General features: G+C 61.1%; 1 protein-coding gene across 1 annotated transcript; it reads right to left on the bottom strand.

The window, feature by feature from the left end:
• Positions 1 to 21: 21 nt before the first annotated feature.
• Positions 22 to 19700, bottom strand: MMP15 (matrix metallopeptidase 15 (membrane-inserted)). Its single transcript, XM_012647868.1, has 10 exons — positions 18551 to 19700; positions 8761 to 8909; positions 7995 to 8123; positions 6045 to 6352; positions 5551 to 5712; positions 4415 to 4668; positions 3956 to 4094; positions 3029 to 3179; positions 2788 to 2903; positions 22 to 1651 (listed from the first exon to the last, which is right to left on the bottom strand). Exons 1-10 carry the CDS (start codon positions 18710 to 18712, stop codon positions 1200 to 1202), a joined length of 2022 nt encoding a protein of 673 aa, XP_012503322.1. The 5' UTR covers positions 18713 to 19700; the 3' UTR covers positions 22 to 1199.
• Positions 19701 to 23099: the final 3399 nt, after the last annotated feature.

Genomic DNA, 23099 nt, shown 5'->3' with positions numbered 1-23099 from the left:
CGAGGCCACACTCGCCGGCTGTACACTTTAATCAGTGCAGATTATTTACAGACATACGTGAATGTGGGCGGACGCTGGACCCCCACCCCCACCCCTTGGCTGGCTCTCCGGTTCTGCAGAGGTGGGGGGAGCTGCTGGACCCACACTGGTGCCAGCCCACGAGAAGCCACCCCCCCTGCACCTCAAGGATCCTGAGGAGTACCCCACTTGCCCAGGCTGTGGGGGGCAGAGGAGACAGAGCCGGCTGTACAGTACCATTTCTCACCAGCCTCGGCCTCCTGCTTGCTCTGGGAGGGAAAAAGAGGAAGGAAACATCCCCGCCCTCAGGGCTGAGCCCAGCGGGAAGGGAGGGCCAAGACGGGCTCCTTTGGGGGTTCCACAGTCTGCACGAGGGGTTGCGGGGGAGCTGCTGGCCTGTCCCCATCAGTGTCTGTCCTCCCAGTCCCTTGAGAGACAGGGAGCTGGAGGGAAGACCCCACACCTGGTCTCTGCTGGGGTGAGGCCAGTACTACCCTTGGGGGAGGGGCCTTGGCAGACTCCCTTTGGTCCTTGGTAAGGTAGGCCCAGGGCCCCTTCTCCAGAGAGGGAAGATGTGGGCCCAAGGGGCACATGGGAGCTGGGGGCTGCCTGGGGCCGGGGCGGGGTGGGGTTCTCAGGGTTGCTGGAGCTGTCGGAGTAGGCCGGGAAGGAACCAAGTCTCAACTGGACTCAGAGGCCAGTGGCCCACCTCCCGGCCCCCTGTCACCCTGGGTGAAAAGCTCTTCCTAAGGCCGGACTCAGGAGGGAGGGGACCCAGCTGGGCCGACCAGTCTCCAACTGGGCACTGGGCAAACAGAGTCCTGGTGCTGGCCCTGGGGCTCAGGCTGAGGCAGGCCGTGCTCCAGTGCAGGCCTCTGCCCCAGCGTGCCTCTGGCTGCGGCCAAGCCAGGGGTGGACGAGGGCCTAATTCCCTGCCTGGACCAGAACTACGTTTAGAAAACTCTAAACAGCCTGCCCTGGTCAGGAGAGCAGAAAAAAATGCCCCCTTAAGGTGCCAAAAAAAAAAAAAAAAAAAAACCTGGGCATAAATAAGGAGGGCAGGACCACCGGATGTTTGAGGGCTGGGAGGGGCCCCCACCCAGGGGCGGAGGGAGCCCCCAGAGCCATCTCAGAACCACAGGCCCCCGAGCACCGTGAGGACGGGAGGGCGGGGCGGGCCGTCAGACCCACTCCTGCAGGGAGCGCTTGCAGTAGAGCAGCACGCGGGGCGCGCCCTTGCGCTGCATGTGCACCAGCGCGTAGGTGAGGCCCAGCACGCAGAGCAGCAGCAGCAGCGGCACCAGCACCATCACCACGTTCACCGTCCGCACCACCTCCTCCATCTGCACCACCACGCGGCTGCCCCCGTCCTTGTCCCCGTCCGCCCCCGCCCCGAAGTCCCCCTCGCCGCCGCCTGCACCGCCCTCGGCGCTGTCATCGTCCGCCCCAGGCTCTGCACCCCCGTTGGGGTTGAAGGGTGGACGGGCCACGTCGGGCCAGCGGGAGCCCGGCTCCACGTGCTCCTGGCAGCCCATGAAGTCCCGCAGGATAGACTTGGGGTAGCCGGGCTCCATCCGCAGGCGCTCGTTGTCGAATTTCCAGTATTTGGTGCCCTTGTAGAAGTAGGTGTAGGCTGCGGGGGCAAGCGGGCCAGAGCGGCTTCAGGCCGGGCCCCACCACCAGCAGAGGCCCCCAAAGGAGACCAGGACGTGCCGAAAGGGCCCCGGCTTTAAAGTGCCCCCTTCTTACTTGCCTCCCTGAGCATTTTCAAATCTGCCCCTGCCCAACTTACAGCAGCCAGATTGAAGCTCAGAGGGGTCAAGGGCATGACTAGAATCCTGGGCTTCCTGACCGGGCTGACACTGCCTGGGGCAGGACGCGGAAGGGTCCTGCAGCCCGCTGGGTCGGGGAACCCTTCTGCCCCATCCTGGGATTGGCTGCACCCCACACCAGAGGCCAGGGTCTTGCTCAAAGCCACGAAGCCACCTGCAGTGGCCCTGGAGCAGAGCCTGATGCTGCCTTGGACTGGCTCTCTGGCCTCAGGCACCTTGCCTGTGTCCTATCAACACTGGAAGGGCCAGGTTTGAACCAAGTGTTGAGTCTGTGCTCTGCTGGGCACAGTAAGATCAGAGCGGAGTGACAAGCTCACACACAGAAGCTGTCTGACCAGACTGAGCACTGGCAGAGCAAGCAAGGTCTCCCCTGAGTCTGAGAACCATGAACCTGAGAGCCAGGGCTGATGGTGTTTCTTAAATGCACCAGGGACTCCGCTGGGGAAATACGGGCCACAAGTCCCTGTTGCTTATAAGGACAGGTAGACCAGGCTTCCCTTCTAGGCGGGTAAGTGACATTTGGGGAGGACGCTTGCCCCTCCAGCACTCTGAGCCAAGCCCATGCCCCTCCAGCTCGAGGCTCCCCGAGGGCTGTCTGGGGCGGCCGGACTCTGCGGGCCGCAGGGCAGTTCCAAGCTCTGGCTCTGCACACGAGCAGGCTGGGCTGGCAGCTCCAGTCCGCGGCTTCCTAGCCGTGGGATCTTGGGCACTTTTCTCAAGCTCTCTGGTTTCTTAGTTCACCCGTCCACAAAAGGGGATGGTGACCACATAGGGAGGATGAGAAGGACATGCTCGGGAGGCTTCCAGCCCTGGGCACAACACTGCTGTGTCCCCCCGTGCCATAGCCCTGGGTGACCTCAGGTGGCCCTGTCCCCCTGTGTGTGTAGCAGGGGGTACGGTAAGTGCTGGGCTAACAGGGAGGGGGCTAGCCTGGTACCTGCATCGTTGCTCAGGAAGGCCCCTTTGGGGGAGGCAGGGACCCCCTGCCAGACACTGATGGGCTTGGGATAGCCAGGGTCTCCACGCTGCGTCTCTTCGTTGTAGCGCCAGTACCTGTGACCAAAAGCGCCAGGCTGTGGACCTGGAGACCCTGCCGGGGTCTCCTTCCAGGAAGGCCTGAGGGTGAGGGGGGCCTGGGTGGGGCCTTCTCCCTGCAGGGGAGGGGGCATGTTGCTCACCTGTCCTCTTGGAAGAAGAAGGTGTGACCTGTGGGCTCCCACCAGATGGCTGTGTCGATGCGGTCGTAGGGGATGTCCAGGCCGTAGCTGGTCAGCGGCTGGGGGTAGCCGGGCTCCAGGTTCGCTTCTCGGAAGAGCCAGTAGCGGTCGCCTGCAGGAGGGGCGGGAGGCCGTGTAAGGTTGGGTCAGGGGCTGAGCGCTGTGTGCGGGAAGGGGACAGAGCATGCTATGCTGGGCCCACAAATCTATTTGTATCCACCGCCTTTCCCCCAACACACACACGTACGCAAAATCACACTCACAGCCCTGTACACATGGCAGGTGTCGACACCCACACGCTCACAACATACAATGCAACTCACCTGCACACCACACACTCAGCTCCCAAGACACACTTGTTCCCACGAGCACAAGTCACCTGCTCACACCTGTACACACCCCACACACCATGCACGGACCTTCATTCCCAGGTGAACCACCCTCCAAGACCGCTCTAGTACAGAGGGCGCCTGCCCGGCCTCTGGGTCTGGGGGCTGCGAACCTGGAGCACCCCACAGCCCTCCCAGCACATGGCCCAGGGCTCCCTGCTTTCAGTGTGGGCCCAGCCCTGTCCTCAGGCAGCTGCTGCCTCGTTGAGGCTCAGGCCAGCAGGGGACAGTCAATCCATGGGGGTGGGGGGGTGGGGAGGGTATCTGCCCGCGAGGCCTTTGTCTTTGCAGACAGACCAGAGATCCTGTCCCAGAGTGGGCTGGGGGACCTGCTCTTATGAGACCAGGGCAGAGGGAGACAAGGCTGAGCCCCTGGGCTGCAGAGGGTGGACAGGCCCTCGCCCCTACTCAGGATGGCCTCTGGCCTCCAGGGTCCTAGGACTGCCCTGCCCACCACCCACCTGTCTTCCTCCCTGCCCCCATCCCCACCCCAGCTCACCTTTGAAAAAGACAAAGCGACCATCCTGGCGTTCATAGGCAGCACTGATGTCCCCAGGCAGACCGCGCCAGAAGTGCCCGATGGGCATGGGATAGTTGTCCAGGACGCGGTTGTGCCGGACTCGCCAGAACCAGCGGCCCTGGGGAGGGTGTGGGCATGAGTGTGCAGTGCACGCTTGCTGCCAGGGCGGGAGAGGCCCAGTCCTCAGTCCACCCCTCCCAGGTCCGGGAGTGTCCGGGGGAGGTCACTGAGATACTGGGTGGGGGAGCGGCTTGGAAAGCCAGGGCCGCACCTGGGAGAGAGCCCTGGGCTGGGGAGCTGGCACTTGAGTTTGCTGGGCCTGGTTTCTTCCTGGTCTAGGGTCTGGTGGCTCCCCAGGGCCTGCTCAGGGAGGGAGGGGCGGGGGCGCCCAAGCAGCCAGGCAGGGCAAGGTCTGGGGAGGCCGTCCCCGTGCCAGACCTTGAACACGAACATCTCCCCGCGAAGCATGGCCACTGTGTCAAAGTTCCCATCGCAGATGTTGGGGCCATACTGGTCAGGCCGCTCTGTGGCTCGGGGCTGGGCTGGGGGGCCTGGCTTTGGGGGCCGCTCTGGCTTCCCGCCTGGGGGAGGTGGCTGGGGTGGCCGGGGCGGCCGATGGTCTGGCCGGCCTGGCCGCCGGGGTGTCACGGTGGGGAGAGGCCGGGTGGGCTGCGGCTGACCATCTGGGGTGCCTGCAGAGAGAGGCGGGGAGCGAGAAGTGAGAGGGCATCCTCAGACGACAGCCAGGATAGCGGGTTCTTCTACTCAGAACCCTGGACCCCCAGGGCCCCCAGCCTGGAGAGGCCTTGGCCCCAGTACAGGCCCACCCCCGTGAAAGGTCCTATCCGTCCACGGCAGACCCCTCCCCCGACACCGGGCTTGGGTCACTTGAGGCTGCCAGCCTGCTCCGGCGGAGGCTCTGGGAAGCAGTGGATGCCGCAGAGGCAAGAGCACAGCTCTGGCTCTGGCCTCGGACATCTCGACCCCTGTGCGGACTGCACGTCTCACTTCCGAGTTGCTGGGGAAGCAGTGAGGGGCGTCTGCCAGACGCCCAGCAAGGCAGGTGCTGCCAACCCCGAGGAAGGGCTCGGTGTGGGCACAGAGTGCAGGCCCGGACCCACTGAACGGCCCCAGGAGACCTCACCACTGGCGGCTTCCTCAGAAGGGGCCTGGGTGGGGGCGGCACCCCAGCAATGCTCAGGGGAGAGCCGTGGCAGGCTCAGGCTGGGAGTGACGGTGAGAGGGGATGGCTCCTGGGGTCCCTGGGCACTCTTGGTCTGGGGAGAACACTGCTGAGGCCGAGGAGGAAAGGAGTCATGATAGGCCCTGGAGCCACATGTGTCCCCTCAAAGGCCCCAGCCCAGAGCTCCGGTTAGGCTGGGCCCTGGAACCCGCCAGCCCCGAGTTTGATTTCCAGCTCCTCTATTTACTCACCAAGTAATGTGAGCAAGTCACTAATCCTCACTGGGCCTCAGTTTCCTCATCCACAAAATGGGGATAGCAGTAATCCCTATGCGCACTATGCCGGGGCTTGAGAGCAGGTACGCAGGGCCCCCTGGCCGCAGCCCACTCACCATAGAGCTGCTGGATGCCCCGGAGGTCGTCCTCAGGCAGCTGGAAGTTGTCGGTGTCCATCCACTGGTAGAATGGCGCCATGATGGCACTGGGGTTGCTGGAGTGCTCTAGCCCCAGTGCGTGGCCCAGCTCATGCACTGCCACCAGGAAGAGGCTGTTCCCTTGAGGGGTGGGCAGCACGGTCAGCTCTGGCCTGTCCCAGCTCCCGGCCGCCCTACACTCTCCAGACAGCCTGCCCTGGCTTCACTTCCGGAAGAGGCTGAGCTGCTTGGACTTCTGGCCTCCAACTTCCCCATCTGAGAAATGGGTACAACAATCCCTTCCTACCTCCCCTTGGAGATGGTGGGACAACAGACTGAGATCAAGTGTGGTGATCTGGAGACCTCCACAGGGGAACTCGCCCCTCCCAACCCCACGGCTGGCGAACCCTCTCAGGAGCTGTGCCCAGCTCTGCTCTGCCTGCCCTGCCCCCACCCTGGCCAGCCGTCCTCACCATGCAGGTCAGTGCTGGAGAAGGTCCAGGGCTCATCTGCGTCAAAATGGGTGTCCCCGCCCAAGCCGGGGCCAGGGAAATAGGCGTGAGCCAGAAAGCCACCCGTGCCGTCAAACGGCGAGCTGTCGCCGTGGAAGCCAGAGGCAAAGAGTACCATGATGTCGGCCTCCTTCTGCCGCCGCAGCCGGATGTCCTCGTAGGGCACCTCCTGGAAGACCAGGGGCGTGGCCTGCTCCCACACGCGGAAGGCCCTGCGCACCGCCTCCATCGAGTGGTACCAGCCCAGCTTCTCTGTGTAGTTCTGGATGCTGCGGGCGAGCGGGAAGATAGGCGAGTGGGTGCAGGGACGGGGGCTGCTGTCCACGGCTTGCACGTGCCCGAGCAGCACATGTGAGCTGACATGCCCATCAGTGTCAACCAGCAGTAATCTGATTTGTCAAATCCAAGAGTTCATTAAGATGCCACTGAATAAGGCTGCGTTGTGGCAAATAAACTGATTTTTTTTTTCCTTTTTTTTTTTTTTTTTGAGACAGAGTCTCACTCTGTTGCCCGGGCTAGAGTGCCGTGGTGTCAGCCTAGCTCACAGCAACCTCAGACTCCGGGGCTCAAGCGATCCTCCCGTCTCAGCCTTCCAGGTAGCTGGGACTACAGGCACGCGCCACCATGCCCGGATAATTTTTTCTATTTTTAGTTGTTTGGCCAATTTCTTTCTATTTTTAGTAGAGACGAGGTCTCGCTCTTGCTCAGTCTGGTCTTGAACTCCTGACCTTGAGCGATCCTCCCGCCTCGGCCTCCCAGAGTGCTAGGATTACAGGCGCCCGGCCTAAACTGATTTTAAGTAAGAAAGACATTAAATAGGCCAGGCGCGGTGGCTCACGCCTGTAATCCTAGCACCTTGGGAGGCCAAGGTGGGAGGATCACTTGAGCCCAGGAGTTGGAGGCTGTAGCGAGCTATGAATCTCACCACCGCACTCCAGCCTGGGCAGCAGAGCAAGACCCTGCCTCTAAAAACAACAACAACAACAAAACCACGAAAGACATTAAGTGAACAAAAGTACAGGTGCTACGTGGCTGGGGAAGGACCTAGGGAATGGGATATAAACGTTAAGGTTTGGGAAACACAGGCTGTGCATGTTGAGCTCCAGGGTCAGGCAGACCTGCGTTCAAGGCCTGGCTCTAGTGTTGTCTGTGTGATCTTGGGCAAGTGACTCTGTCTCTCTGATTTTCAGTTTCTTCATCTGTTCAATAGGAAGGGGCTGGTGGAGTAACTTCCTCGTGGGTTCTAGTGAGGATTAAATAACTCAGGAAGAGCACAACAGAGCCTTCCCACGATACAGTGTGGTGCCTGCTATTATCCGCATAAATCAGATTAAACTCCTGTGTGCTGGACAGATTACCATCGAATGTGAAGGGAGTATTTTGGCTGGTTGGACCATGAGTTCACTCTGGGAGCCTGAGATCTAAGTAAACCTCAGAGCTACTCTTCCTTGGGAGATGGAGCTCTGGGTGGGGCGGTGGCTGGACTGGAAGAGGAAGGGGGGCCCCAGGGGACCATGGCTCAAGGCACACTCAGCTCAGGGGGTTTTCTTGCTCAAGGACTCAGCAGAAGGGATGAGGGTCCCTGAACCAGGGTTTTTGCAGGCAACTTGCTATTTGCTCACAGGATAGATTCCTGTACCCCAGCCCTCCTCAGCCCTCCCCTGCAGTTTGTACTGGTGCAGGAACACTGCTGGCGGGTGGGAGGCAGGGAAGGACAGAGCGGAAGCGGCTCCAAGGGTCCTGACCTCCTCTGGAGGGAGACGGCCGAGAGTGCCGGCTGGTCCCGTCGGCATGGGAGCAGGATGCACACTGTCTAGGCCGGGCACCCTGGGGTGGGCTGCTGGGAAAGGAAGCCTTGAGGCTCAGCCCACCAAGAGGGGCAGGACCCTCCCTGGGCAGCTGGGCCCCTACCTGAAGGTCAGATGGTGGTTGCTCCACTTCCTCCCAGTGAGGGCGTAGCGCTTCCGCCGCCGCCGCAGATTGGCTTTCACGCGCACCCCAAACTGGTCTGGCACCCCACAGCGGGGCCGCTTCATCCACCTGGACCACGGGGCAGAGGGGTGAGCGCGGAGCCTCCCGCAACACGCTGGCCTGCTCTGGCTCTGCCTCCTCCAGGTAGTCCATCTCCTTCCAGGCCCCTCCTGCCTCCAGCCTCCCAGCTGCTCCTTCCAGTAACACAGGCAAAACGACCCTGCACCGGAAGCCCGAGTGCCCAGCAGTGGCTCAATAAAGATGAGCCCCTTCTCACCAGTGCCACCCAAGACCAGGAGTGTTGCTCCTGAGGCCTCCTGTCCTTGCTATGTTATGCTCTGTGCATTCTCCTCAAGGACACGGCTTTAGGTTATGTCACCTCAATTAGACTCAGAGCAAGGCCCAGCTAGGATGTCCCATCCAGGGATTCAGTACTGTGCCTCCCATTCCCATGCCTGTGGCAGTCATCACTAATCAATCGCTGTGCTCCTTGCTGCTGAGCCCAGATCCTACCTCAGGAGCTTCCTCTATACAAGGCTTCGAGCAGCCACTCCAATAGATCAGAATTGGCACGATGACCAAACCATCTGCCACCTCTTATCTAGGCCACTCTTGTCTGGAAATTCTACATCCCATGCCCTCCTGAGACTAGGCCAGGAGAGCAGGTGCCTGTGGGGTCTGGGAGGAGCTGGACAGGGACACTCACGCCTTGGTCTCTTCATCGAGCACACCCGTGACGGGGATCCCGTAGAAGCGCTGCATCTCCGCGAGGGCTGAGGCCAAGATCTGGGCGGAGCGCATGGTGGACATGTGGCGGCTGGGCTGGGGCAGGTAGCCATAGAGCCGCAGCCAGTTCTGCAAAGAAGCCACAACCTGTCAGCGGGTCCTGGCACCACTACCTACAAACAAGCACAGCCTACACGGACCACCTCTCACCACCTCTGCCACCATTGCCCGTGTGAGCTGTCATCGCCTCCTGCCTGGGCGACTGTGTGAGCCTCGGAACCCACCTCCCTGCTTCCACCTTCCTTATTGTCCACTCTCACACGAGAGCCAGACAAGAGGCCAAGTCCCATCTGGTCAGTTCTCTGCTTAGAACCCTCCAAAGACGTAGCATTGCAGCGGGAAAAGCCATTTGTACAGGAGCTGCAAGGCCTTCACTACCTGACCCCACCTTAGCCCTCTGACCTCACTCCTACCACTCACACCTGCCTCACGGCCTTTGCACTTGCTGTTCCTGCTGCCTGGCATGCTCCCCAGCTAGATGCTGGCATGGCTCACATTCTGATTTTCCTCAGGTCTCTGCTTCAACATTACCTTATTTGAGGTGTTCTCTGGCATTACGTCAAAAAGGCCCCACTAACCATACCCTGTACTTATCACCCTGTGACACACTGTATACTTCATTTGGTGTTTACTGTTTGTCTTCCTCCATTAGGATGGAAGCTGTGTCCACAGGGACAATCCACAGTAGCTGTCCTGATCACTGCACTGGCCCCTCCAGGGTGGGCCCCTCTACCCCAAGTGGACTGCCGGAGACCCTGAAGGGTTCAGAATCTCCCCAGGACTCACCAACTAGGAAAACCAGCCCCCTGGCACTGTTCCCCCGAAGACCCTAAACCTCCTGGAAGAACAGACAGATCCGGGCAGCCCACCTGCTCTGCTGCCAACTCTCTATCCTCTCCGGCTTGTTTCCTCATCTGCAAAATGGGGAGCCACGGGGCTGCTGGGGTGAGGTTTGAGGGAAAAGCACCTGGTACACTGTGGGCATGCCCGGCCCTTTCGGGAGCTTGCTCAGCAAGTCTTGTCACCCACCCATCCACCCACTCACCCGGCCAAACATCCCTGAGCACCCTCTCTGTGCCAGGTGGGGGCCGGGGGTGGGAGACCCAGCGCACCCACAGAGCAAGGAATTCACACCTCCAAGTTGACAGTCCAGAGGGAGGCTGAGTTATGGTAAGCAAGGGGGCTCCGCCCTGCCCACCTGACGCCGTCAAGGCCGTGAGAGCCTGTGATCACCATGGGAGGCGGTGAGCAGAGGCCGGGCTGCGCCGTGGCCACATGCAAGTGTCTTGGCTTGCCCCAGGCCTCTGGGGGCCTCCACAGTGGGAAGAGCGGAAGGCCTGCCCTCTGAGCGGCCCTGGAGGGTGAGGGCTGCACCGAGGGCCCACGAGGCAGGACAGTAGCTGGACCAGGTGGCTGCTGCAGCCACACTGTTGGCCAGCGGGGGCCACGCCCACGAATCTGCCTGCCACCGTCACATCCAACCCCTCAGGCACTTGCTCCCTCAGTGCCATGGCCAGGCCAGCCCTGGCACCTGGCCAGGCCCCCAGTGTGGCTGGGCTACGCGGCCTGCCAGTACCCAGGCTGCCGGCAGACGGAGCAGCTGCCGTGCCGAGCGGCTGCCGAGTCGCAGGCTGGATGCGAGGCCATAGCCTCGAGGCCTCTCAGGACCCTGGGAAACAGCCACAGAGCAATGAGGCGGGGACGCGGAGCTGGGAAATGAGCTGGGGCAGATCCTGCAACCCCAGGCTGTCTCGGCCTCAGCCTTTCGTCCTCAGTAAATGGGAGCATGTATCAGGGCCCGCCTCGTCTCACGGGTGCCGGGAGGATTAAATGGGAAGTGCATGCTACACTTGGTACTGTGCTGGGCAGGGGAAGGTGACAGAGACCGGGCAGCCCGGGAGGCAGGAGCGCCCACGGCCCTTCCGCCCGCCCTCCTCGCCTCTCTGGCCCAGGGCTGCCTCCCCCAGCTCCATCAGACACGGGTGATGTCGTGGGCACTCTCCCTTCTCCTCCCCAGCACGGGGAGCCTTTCCCGAAGCTCCTGCGGGGGGGGGGGGGCAGCAGATCTACCACCCCTACAGGACAGTTTTCCTGAAGATGCTTGGAGAGTTCCAGAAGGCGTGGCGTGAGCCCCAGCCAGCTCTGACATCCAAAGGGACTGCCTGGAGGCAGGGAGTGGGGAGGGCTGGCTGCTGACAGACGAGGGCACCTCTACATCACCTATTTGCATATGGTAAAAATATCTCCGGGAGCGCAATCACGGGCCACCCAGGGCTGATTAGCGGTATCTGCAGAGTGACAGGAGGGGAGGGCTGGGCCCCTGGGGAGGAAGGGGAGGGAGGTGGCCTGTTTTCAGTGAAGAGCTCCAGAGACCAGCAGAGGGGATGGGGCAGAGGGCCTCTTCCATTCCAGCCAGCTCAGGGGCTGCCTGGAAGGTCCCAGAGGCCCTACGGACCCCCCTGCACACGGACAAGCACCCTTTGAGTCCCAGGGAAGCAAAGAGCTTCCATCTCACTATCAGTCAAGCCTCAAACCCTCAGCCTCCTGGTGACAAGTGCCTCACAGCCGCTGCTGGGGTAGAGAGCCAGAGGCTGAGGACGCACACCACCCGTTCGGCAGCAGGTGGGGTCAAGTAAGCAGAAACATGGCCTTGGTGCAGACCAGCCGAGCCTCTGGATGACAAGGAGAAGTGACAGGGCCTGCCTGACTCAGGCAATCGCGTGCTCAGGATGGCTGAACGCCAAGTGCCAGTAAATCTGCCCAGGCGGCAGCACCACCACCGACCGGTAGGGCTGTGGGCTTTCTCCCTTCCCCAGTGTCCAAAAGGGAGTTTCTTGCTACCCGACTGCCGCGCTGGGTGGGACAAGCTCTGGAGGTGAGGACATATTGGGAGGGAAAGACAGCATGGGGTTGGGGGGCCAGCTTGCAGAGCTGTTCTGCTGCCACAGGGCAAAAGGTGGGAAGGATTCCCAAGGTCACGACCTCCCAGTCCCAAAGCAGGCGGAGGGGCCGTGTTTAAGCCTCTGCTGCTTCTACTAGTGACTGTAAAAACTGTCCCTTAAGGCACTGTCTCCTTGTCACCTAGGGTCTCACAAGTGGGGTGAGCTAAGTGGGCGAAGCTATTTTTCAGGTGGGGAAACAGGCTCAGGGAAGTCAGTAGTGGGAGAGTAGGGGCAGGATTTAAAGCAAGGCTTGGTTTCTTCCTCCATGAAGGCCACTGTCTGATGGGAGGGAAGGAGGACTCTGGGGCCATGAAGGTTCCTCCTGCCTGCAGCCAAGGGTGGAGGGCTGCTGCAGGAGCCCCCAGCCACTGTGGCTCTCTCAGCCATTTCTTTCTTAAGCCCCATCCCGTAAGTATTTACTGACACTTCAAGCGAGTGGTTGGCCGCAGGCAAGGGGATGTGGGGCCAGCAGGAGAGGCCATAAACCTAGCAGCTGAGACTCTGGCACTGCCAGGCCGCCCATGCGCACCACTCCATGTAACGCTCACAACCACTGCCGAGAGAACAGACAGCAAGGTTGGGGGGGGTGAGAGGCCCAGCACAGCACTGGGGGAGGGTGCCTAGTCCTCCCCACACCCAGCATTGCTGGCGGGGTCCTCCCCAGGACTGCCGAGAGGGCTCGTCTGAGAAGGAGCCACTAGATCAATGCTGTGCAGTGAGCAGCGTGGGGGAGGGGAGGGGGAGCACCCGCTGCTGCCACCGCAGCCACGGCTCCTCCCAGGCTCAGATCTGTGGAGACAGCCCGCAGCCCCCTCCCACTGGGCCCTTATCAGACCCTGGGCGAAGGTAAGGACAATTTCTACTGGGCTCTGCTTTGCCTCTGTCACCCAGATTCTCTCAGAGCAGACCTGGGCAGGGCTGCCCAGCCAGGCACGAAAGGCGTCTTGTCAGGGCTGCCAGCGAGGGGTCCGGTCCCCAGACCTCTCACGGCCTTGTGAGGTCCTCACCACGCCTGTCTCCCCTGCCCCACGGTCCCAGTACCGAGGGCTCTTGGGAGCAGGCCAAGGCTTTGTCTGGCTCTGCACACGCAGCCGTGCAGGGACAGAGCTGGTGCTGAAAGAGATGAGCTGAGGAGCCTTCCGCGGCAGGGCGTGCACTCTGGGCCCACGGGCCCGCCCTGCCCTGTCCAGGGGACCTGAGCCGAGACCCCAGCGCCCTCAAGCCCAGCTACCTCCCTGAGGCCTCCGTGCACTACAGCTGGGCCAGGACTCATCCGGCCTGCATCTCCGCAGAGATGGGGGGCTCACTGCCACCCAAGCAGCCTATTCTGCCTCGGGGCAACAATGACTATCAGAAAGCTCTTCCCCAGGCTGAGCAGAAATCAGCCTCGCAGGGACATCTCTGCCTCTTGGTCCTGATTGCTTGTCCATAAATAACAGGCCTTTGAGTAACTGAAGATGGCTAAGACAACTTTTCTGAGCCTCAGTTTCCTTTTCCTGCAAAACAGGGCCAAGATTATCACGCCCCACCTGCTGCACAGGGCTGAGAATAAATAACATGACAGGCCGCCGGCCAGTAAAGAAAAGGGAGACCGAGCCAGGTCTCTAGTCCTTGGTGGGTTTGTTACTTTAGAGGCAGCATGGTCCATACTTAAGCAGTTCTAGAAGGACACGCTTGCTCATTTGGGGCTTAAGTCTGCTTCCTATTAGGGGTCTGAAAGAAAAAGTTGCAGGTTGGGGCCTGGACTCTGGGTGGTGGGGAAGTCTGGCCAGAGAAGCAGGAAGGAGGCAGACCTCCTGCCACTTCTCTACCCTGCAGCCTCCCAGCCCACCCCCACCCCTTAACCTGGAGGAAAAAACAAATGGGTCCTTTGGCCAGTGGGTGGGGCCAAAGAGGCCTCTGCTGGCCAGGAGTTTTGGGCTTGGCTGGGGGCCAGGCCTTGAGGCCTCACCTGGAAACCCCCCTGCAGGGGCTAACCCCCAGGTGGAGCTGCCCCGCAGGGCAGAGGCGGGATGGCTGCATAGGTGGGGCGAAGGCTCTGGGCTCCCACAGCTCAGGGCAGTTCTGGCCCCACCTCTGAAACCTCCTCCCACTTGGCTCAGGCCCGCAGGCTCCTGCCTCTCAGAACTTCCTCAGGACAGCACCCTAGGCTCCGACCTGCAGCCTTTGACCCAGCACCGGGGTTGGGAGCTTGGGCTCCAAGCCAGACCGATCCCAGCTGTGCCACTCCCTGGCGTGGCACCTGGGGTAATTCCTCTCAACCTCTCAATTCCTCTCTCAGTCTTAGTTTCCTCTTCTGTACAACGAACAGGATAACCACAGCACCTACACTTGAAGAGTTAACACGAGGAGTCCATGTGAAAATGCTTACACAACACCCCTCGGCTGTGTGCAGGACGGAATTAAATCTGTTGAAGGTGCACAAAAATAACACCTGAGCCTCTTTGGGCCCCACGTGCCAAACACTGTGCACAGCGTTCAGTTTTGCACATAAATGTGATGAGTCTCCCGTAACTCCATCGAGTAGATACTACTGCTATTTCCATTTTATAGGGACACTGCGGCTCAGACAGGTTCAATGACTTGCCTAATAGCAAATACCATTTGCTTTGCACCGTCATGGTGTTTTTGCCACTATTTTGCAAGCACTTCCTATATACCAGGTGCCATTCTTAAAAATGCAGGACATGGAGCTGGGCTGTCACCCCTACAGGGTGGCAGTCACTAGGGCTAGGGGTCAGCCCCAGAGAGCTGATCTAGGCCATGGCCTCCAGGATCCACCCTCTGATGGTAGTAGGACGTGGGGCATCTCCCAGGGCTGGCTCATGGCTGGCACCCAGATGTTCATCCATCTATCCTGACACTGGAGGTTGAACTGGGTCTTCCCAAGCATCTCCTTCCATTCCCATGAGGGCAACGGGATCTGGGAAGAGGCATCCCTCTTGGTCTCTCTGATCCAAGCCAGCTCACACACCTCTGCTGTTCTTGCCTGAAGCTACAAAATCTGTCACCTCCCCTAAAGGGGAAGCTCCAGGTAGCCCCAGAACCAATGTCCTGGAGAACAGTCCCTTTAGAATAGGAGCCCTAATTTAGGGGTGCTTGTCCAGCCAGATGGGGCCTACTGTGTCTCAGGCCTGGCATGTTCAGCCACCTTCAGGGTCTCAGGTCCTCACGTTCATCTGTGGGGTTCTCCCAGGACCCTCTTTGTAATGGAGAATGATGCAAGCAAAGTCCCCAATCCCTCTCTGCTTTTGCTGACTCAGAAAATACATCTCTGTGCCCAAAGCAGAGCTTGCCATGGGTCTCTGCCCCCTCCTGAGTATCTAATTGTGGGAGTCACATAAGTCTTGGGACTATATGGAGGATGTCAACTTTGATCTGACCTGGGGAGCAGTGTTGCCCACAGGGACCACTACGGCTGGCCTCAGGCATAAGTTGAGCTCCCAGCTGAGCAGAGGTGATGATGGCAGGGAACATGTGAATCGAGCAACAAAAGGAGCACAGAGGGGCAGCCAGATGCAGTGCTTGGCAGGGAAGGGCTTTTCCATGCCTGCAGTGTTGCCATCAGAGACATGGGCCGTGGGCTTTTGGAGGAAGTCTTTAGGGGTGGGGGTGGGGTCAAGGTGTGTTTCCATGTTGTTTCCTCTCCACATTCAGGAATGTTTTTTACAAGTCTCCACCCTGCTGGGAGGGGGGCAAAGGAGGTATTTGTGTCCAGGGGTCACAATGGGCAGGTTAAGCCAATGCGCTATCAGACAAGGAGCACACACTGGGCCGTTCTCTGCAAGGAGGCGGCAGACAGGCTCCCAAGGGCAGCCCAGACGCAGACACATGACAAAGGGCCCGGTGTGAAGGGCACGGCCCAATCGGATTCTATCAGACCAGTTCTCTCTTGGAACAGTAGGAGAGGAGTGGTCTGTTAGTAGCAAGAGAACGGAGTAAAAGGCAGGGAAGGAATGGAGGAGGAGAGAAGATTCAGCTTCTGTAGGTTCTCAATGACAAAGGTCCTGACATTAACCCCTTTTCCCTGGAGGGTGGGCACGGAGGGCCTCCACTGTTTATGCTCCATATTCAAGAAAGAGTATTACTAAGAGGGGACCGCTGGGGCCCCCAGGGGCCGGCACGGAAGTGCTGGAAGAGACCGAAGCACAAAGCCTGGGCTGTGGCTCAGCAGGCAGACCCAAAGGTCAGAATGAGGATTCCAGCTGCCCCCTCCCTCCTGGGTGCTTCCTGCTCAGTTGCCAGGTGGAGGCATGGAAGGGGAAGGTGGGTGTGTCACTGGCACCACACCTGTGAACTCTGGCAGCCTGAGTCACCACCACAGGGCGGGCTGAGGGTCTGAATTGTGCCTGGGGAGGAGGGGCTGGGGGTAGGTGGGTAAAGACAAGAGCTCCTATGGTGAAATCTAAAGGCACTGAAGTCTGCCAGGTGCTGCAGCCAGAGCGATCAAGACAGAGACCTGAAGCGGGGCCTGGACTCTGAGCCCTGTAGGCCGGGAGCTACAGCTGGCACCGCAGCCAAGTGCGGCTCCAGCCCGGCACATTCAAGGGAGAAGGTGGGACAGGGCAGAGTAGCTCAGTAGTGGCTTCCCCAAGGCCGAGGCCCGACAGGCTGCGGGTGTCTGCCGGCTCCTAGCACATGCCAGGCTCCCTGACTCCTTAGCCTGGGAAGGCTCCTGTGGTTTCCCCCCGGGCAGGGAGAGAGGGAGGGGAGAGGGGCTGGCTTTGGCTCAGCTGCCAAGCTGCTCGGAGAAGGTCCCAGCCATCACCTGAACAGAAGCCTGGAGCTGTGTGATTATGGGGTGAGGATCAGAGCCCTTCTCCAAGGGAGGCAGGTTCTGGACACGGTGCAGGCCAGACCCAGGAGTTCCTGAGGCCACAGTCCCCTGGCTGATGGGACTCCAGGAGCAGCCTGTACTCCAAGGCCAACTCTAGGACCTGGGACAGTCCACCTATCTCTAGCCCTCTGTCCACCATGGCTTCCAACATCCGGGGCTCCCTAAACCTTCCAGAGTCTCTTCCAGCCACAGTCTAGGCCCAACCCGAGTTTTCCCCCAGGAGTGGGGCTGCAGGCCAGTCAGAGTCCCTAGCCAGTGCATCACAGGCTTAGGGCTGGGGTCGATGGCCTCAGTACAGCCAGGGCTCTCTTCCTTGGAGGCAGTAAGCTGTGGGTGCCCCTTCAGCAGGGGGTGGGGGTAGGGGGTGATGGAACTGCAGAAGCAAAGAGAGTGAAACCCCTTAAATTACAGGTTCCAGCACCTTGTCTAGGATGCCAATCACAATGCACGGCCACCAAATTCCAGCTTGGTCTGGAATTGCTTCTTGTATGGAGATGCCAACCCTAACTAGATTATAACTCCTCAAGGGTGGGTCGTGTGACTTGAAATTCTTTGGCACTCCACTCCAGGGTGGCTGGTGGGCCCAAACAGTACTTTGTGCTCAGTATCAGGGTCACAAGCTAAGGGGCAATCCCCACCAGCAGGAGCCCCCTCTAGCCCCTGCCTGCCCGCGTGAGTGGGGGAGGGGCAGCCAGACTGGGCATGGGCTGGGCTCCCACCCTGCCTCCTGCCAGGCCCCACCAGGGAGAGAGGGCAGAGCAGGTGTAACTTGAGCCCAGGAGGAATTCCCTGCCCTTCCTCCATGCTTTTATTAAAGTAGGGCGGGGAAGGGCAGGCTTCCATCGGAAAAATCTCCCAGGCAGCCGCGGGAGGTGAGAAAGCCGCCCTGGGCTGGGAGGGAGCACCGGCCCACTGCAAATAGAAACGGCGCTCAGGCCCGCAGCCCGGGCAGCCCAAGGGCACCGAGGTTCCAGCCTACCCGGCCCGGCACAGAGGAGGCTCCAAGGTGGCTCTCTCCCCCCACTCCCAGCCCAATCCTCTCCTCTCCTATCTGGGGTAGGGAGCAGGGTCTTAGAAGTCGGGAAAGAACGGACCCCACTTTTGCTCTGGGGCAATGGAGCTGGCGCCTTCACTGTCCTCGCTGGGGAGGACGGTGCTGGGCGACCCTAAAGAGCCAGGGTGCTGGCTGGACTCGGCTCTGCTCCGGGAGGCCGCGCCTGGTCCCCCGCGGGACCGATCCAGAGAGCGGCCCTAGCAGGGACGTCAGGTGGGCTCGCAGCGAAAACAGGCGCAGAGTTCACGCTCTCCGACCCGGGCCTCCGTGTAGGGGTGCTGGGGGCCACAGGGTCTCTCCCTCGGTCCCCACCCGGGCGTGGCGAGGCATGAGCGCAAGAAAGTCGCCAAAGCGCCCCCGCAACCCTAGTCTGCTGCCTCAGCGGTTCGCACCCCTTCCCCCATCCCGGCGCGCCGCGCACGGCTCGGTGTCACCGGAACGAGAGGCTACCCAGGCAGGAGCGCTGCCCAGCTCCCGCTTCGCCCGCGGTCGCCCCCGGAGCAGCCCCCGCCCCACTCGCAACGAGCGCCACGGCGCGCCCGCCCGGCTCTCGAGGAATCAGCTGCCCAGGAGGGAAGAAAGGAGGGGAGGCAAAGCTGGGGGGCGGAAGCGGCTCCCGGGACACAGGCTGGGCGGCTCAGTGCCCAAGGTAGGCTGTTGTAGAGGGCGGGTGCGAGCCCTACGCCCTCCAGGAACAGAGGCGAGCTGCAGAGGGCGAGACGGCAAGGAGCAGCCTGCCAGGTCCCCTCTCTACCCCGCCGCCCCCTGCGCAGGGGGCGCGTCTCCGCTCCCTCCGCCTCCACGCCCCAGGCTGAGGCCTGGCTCCCCTCCCCCAGGTCCCCAGCCCGCAGCAAGGGGGCAGGGCGGGGGTCCTTACCTCGGCGTGGACTTCTGCGTCCTCAGCCGCTACGCCGCGGCCCAGGCAGCCCAGAAACACGAGTAGGAGCGGCAGCACTCGCGGCCGCGCCGCCGCCTCCCGGCCGCTGAGGAGACCACCAGTCCAGCCCGGCCGTCCGGGCGCGCTCCTGTCGCTGCCCATGCTCTCGGCGCCCAGCCCGGCCCGAGGCGCCGCACGCTGAGTTGGCTCGCTCGCGGACGCCCGGGTCTCGCACGCGCCTCGGAAACTTGCGACGCTCCCTGGCTCCCGGCCCTCCGGGGGCGCGGCGCACCTCTGGCTCCGGGTGCCCGCCGGAGCCGCTCAGATCTCCTCGGCAAATTCCCAAGCCCGAGGAGAAGCGGGCAGGGCAGGTCCGGGGGCGCGGAGCCCGCCGGCGGGAGAGGGGGCCGGCTGGAGCTGCCCGCCGCGGGGTCCCGCAGCCTCGGCGCCCCGCGCTCGGGGCCCGGCCCCCGAGAGCAGGCGCAACTCCTGAGCCTTTGTCTGGCTCAGCGCTCCGGCCGCCCGGTCCCGCGGCGCCCCCTGCGCGCCCAGCTCCCTCTGTCCATGCCCGGGGCCGGGCGCTGCCCGGAGCGCGCGCCTCCTGCCCGGGGACTCTGCTCGCCGCCGCGCCCCGCCGGGCCCGGAGCCCCACGCAGTCCCGGGAGGAGGCGCAGGGAGCCGGCCCGAGCGAGCAGGCGAGCGAGCCAGGGAGCGGGCGCCCGACGTCCCCGGCGAGTTCGGCGCGGCTGCGGGCGCTCCCAGCACTCCTCCCCGCGCGCCGCGGCCGCCGCCGCTCTTAAAGGGCCAGCGCGCTCCCTGCGCGCGGACCCCGGCGGGGGCCGGGGGCGGTACCCCAGCCTGGGGTTTCCTCGGAGCAGGTGCTGGCGGGGGAGCCCTGGCAGGTGGGTGGCTCTTTTACTCTTCTCTAACAGCGGGAAACCTCCCAGCCCGCCCCGCATCACTCCCAACCCTGCTTCTGGGGGGCGGGGGTGACCTCCAGCGCGACTCCCCGCGGAGGGAGGAGGCGAGGAAGGCGTGGTCTCCCTGCGGGGGAGGGATGAAGACTCCTCCTTCTTCTACCTGGTGCGTGGGGGGGATACTGAGGCAGAGGCGGGCGGGAAGGAGGTGTTGGAGGAGGGACCCAAGTGTCCGGTTTTAGGTTAAAAAGGAAAAATGTGGAAATTTGTCAGCCCGAACCCTCTTTTCAAAAACCTGAGGGTGTCTTTGGCCCTTCAGAAACTTTCCTCAGTCGCAAAACGAGGGGTTGGCGCCTCGAGGGTGCAGTGGGGCGGCCAGAGCTCAGGTTTACGAGGGACGAGGTTCGAGTCCAAGGCTGCCCCTTGGCTGCGGCTTAGACGTGGGCGAATTACTTAATCTTTCTGAGCCTCCGTGTCCTTATCTAAAATGTGGGGCGAAGCGTTGGGGTGAGGGTCAGGTAAGGCTTCCCGTTCCTGGCCTGGCACAGAGTAAGTGTGCAACCACTTTGGCCACTGTTCCGTGCACGTGAAGTGCGACAGTGCGGCTCGACCAGGCGCGGGCGGGCGGGCAAACCTTCCCGCGAGCTTAACGAGCTGGGTTCAATTCTAGGGCAGAAGCAGCTTGAGATGGGGTCGGTGTGGACGCTGGAGGCCCGCGCTGGGAGGCCGGGTCGGAGGTCCGCCGAGCATGGGCTGGGCGTCCAGGCCAAGGGCAACCCTGGCGCGGCGGCCTGGCCGGCGGGGTCAGGGGCGGGGGGCGGAGACCTGCCCTCCTCTCTTCAGCCCCGGAAACGGACACTTTCCATACCTGAGGGCCGTTTCTCCGGAGTAGGCCCTCCGCTCACCCAGCCGGCCTCACCTCCGGAAATCGGATATCAGAGCTGGCAGGACGCCTTAGAGATGGCCTGTTTGAGCCGACCTGCCAGGTGGAGACAGGCCGGGGGACGGTCCCTGGTGCTTGGCAGAGCTTCCTGGGGGAAAAGAAGTCGGAGTTTGGAGAAAAGGTGGGTCAATTTCATCCATTTCCACGGACTAACTTCTCTGTGGGGGCGCCTCACCTGGGAAAAGGGCTTCTAAATTCTCTACTTTGAAATTTGCTTTTGGGACATGTGCAGTGGTCTTCAGAAACGGACAGCAGGGTTGTCGCACTGCATTCTTTCACAATGTCTATTCCCGATCTGCTAATTTTGAAAAAAGTTTGTGTTTATGTGGATGCCTAGTAAGGAGAGGAGCCCAGGAACCCTGAGCAACCGTCTTAAGAGGCCTGTGGTGGGACAGGCCTGGTGATTGTTTTTTCTCTGGAGATTCCTCTCTTGGGTCAATCTGCCTTAAGAAAATGACATCCCCTGTGACCAGATCTTGTGGCTCCCAGTTACTGGTTCTGGCTGCTGCAGGTACTTCGGGGCTCCAAGGTGGGTTTGTGCATCCACCTGTCGCAAGTTGACGGAGTCCCTACCAGGTCTGGCCAGTACCCAAGGGCTGAGGGGACCAGTGGGACTGAGCTGTGTGGACTCCCAACGAGCTTTTACCATTATCCACATTTTCCCAATATTGTTTCATCTATATCCCGACAACCCTCCCCCTGCCCCCTCACCCCAGATTTTTTTCTTGGAGTCTTTCGAGTTAAAAACCAGACATGGCGTTTCAGAGCAGTTTCATTTTGAGATTCCGTTGTGGTGGGAGGGGTTGTACACAAAGCTCTGGATTAGAAGCCAGGTCACTGGGTTCCTGCCCCAGCACAAATTATTTACAGGGCGGCCTGGAGCAAGTTATTGCCTCTTTCGGTTTGTTTCCTCATTTGCAAAAGGAGCTTTCTGATTCAGGTAGTAGCGAGGTCTCTTGTTCCGTGAAGGAAAGTTGCTGTGGGCTGGAGCTAGGCCGGGGACACCCCCTCCCCCAGCTGCCCCTCCAGGGGCCCCTCAGGCGGTGCACCAGACACACCATCAAAGGTGAGGCAGGCCTTGGGACTGTTGGTGCCAAGACAAGGGAAGAATAAACAAGCAAGCCAAGGTAATTTCCCTCTCCCTTAGAAACAAAGCTGGGGTGGTCTGGAGAGGCTGGAGAGTGCCAGGTGGAAATCGGCCAAATTGGCTGTGAGATGATCATTTCCCTGCCCTGCAGGGAACATCTGAGGACACTGAGGCCAGATGTGTTGATTTTGTACTCTCCCTGGTGTGATAAAATCCCCATCAAGAGCATTTCTTTGCACGCCAGCCTGCCTGGGGGGGACCCCAGCCTGCTCCAGTCTTCCCTCTGTCTCTGGAGTTGTCTCCCGGCTTTCTCAGAGCACATCTCCTCTTATGGAAGAGCCCCAGCTGCTTCTGCACTGTCAGCGGGAGCGCTCGCTGGACCGCTGTGCTCCAGAGGCGCACTCAGTGTCTGGGTGCCCGCCAAGCCTGGCTGCCTGGCCTCCTCGGGCCCAGCCTGCCTCCCCCTCCCCCTCCGCGAATCTCCTACTTCCTCCATTGCCACCTTCCATTCTCCAACTGAAGCGTTATTGATCTTGGCCCATTTCTCAAAGTTGCCGCACTCTAATTCCATCCTCAGCACAGACGGACTCCCTGAGCCACATCCTCCCCCAGGGGAATGGCCTAGTCCTGTCTTCCTGGCCTTGTTAATGGAGGCTCTCCCTCGTGCCACCCCCTCCCCCCCAAGAAGAGCCAGTGCCCAAATTTTGGGAAGCGTGAAGCTGGGATGGGGAGTCTTCTCTGTGCACCCTTCCTGCTCCCCTATTGTGAGCATCCAGAGGACCAGACCCAGCCCGACTGACCCAAGTGCCCAGGTCAGGGCCTGGCACGGAGCAGGTGTCGGTTAAGTGCAGGCTGCACAGCCAGAGCTGCCATGTTGCTTGCAAGCCAGAAAGCATGCCTGGCTTCCTCTCCCTCTCCAGGAGAACCGACGTACCGACCAGTCCGAGTGAGCAGATGGATGCGGTGAGGGTGGGGGAACAAGACACAGGATGTGATTTCCTGGGTGTTCCAGTGCAGTGACTGGGAGCCTGGTCCAGGAAAGGCAGTGTTGAAGGGGGCATCACGGGAGCCAGAGCGACAGGCCCCCGTGAGCCCACCTGCCCAGAGACCAGGCCTGACCAGGAGGCAGTGTGCCAGGGCTACCCTGGAGCTGGACTTGAGGCTAGGGCTGAGTCAGGCTCTTACTTCTGATTTCTCACACGACCCCAAGAAGTGACGTGACCTGTTCTTCCATCAAAGCGGAATCTTCATTCCTACCCTGTTTAATTTTCAGCAGGGTTATTGGGAGGAATAGAAGAGAAGGTCCCGGGAAGCCCTTAGTAAGTGGCATAGCAGTATAAGGTCTAAATGTCATGCTTACACTGGCGAGGAATGGGGTGGCGACCCCCTGCCACGTGCCAAGCCCTGGGCTAGATGCGGTGTGTGTGACCTCTGGGTGCAGGCCTGGCAGGCCAGGTAACCCCGCCCTCATTTTGCCAAGGCATCATTAATGCCCCTCGAGGCCACCTGAGAGGTCAGAGCAGAGATTCCTAAGAGTCCTCCTAAACTGTGAAGCACAGCCACAGAGAGTGGGGGAAGAGGAAAGTTATTTTCCACTGTGTT

This window comes from Propithecus coquereli, unplaced genomic scaffold, assembly GCF_000956105.1.
Source record: "Propithecus coquereli isolate 6110/MARCELLA unplaced genomic scaffold, Pcoq_1.0 Scaffold272, whole genome shotgun sequence".
Lineage (NCBI taxonomy): Eukaryota > Metazoa > Chordata > Mammalia > Primates > Indriidae > Propithecus > Propithecus coquereli.
This window is presented reverse-complemented; position numbering and strand designations above follow the sequence as displayed.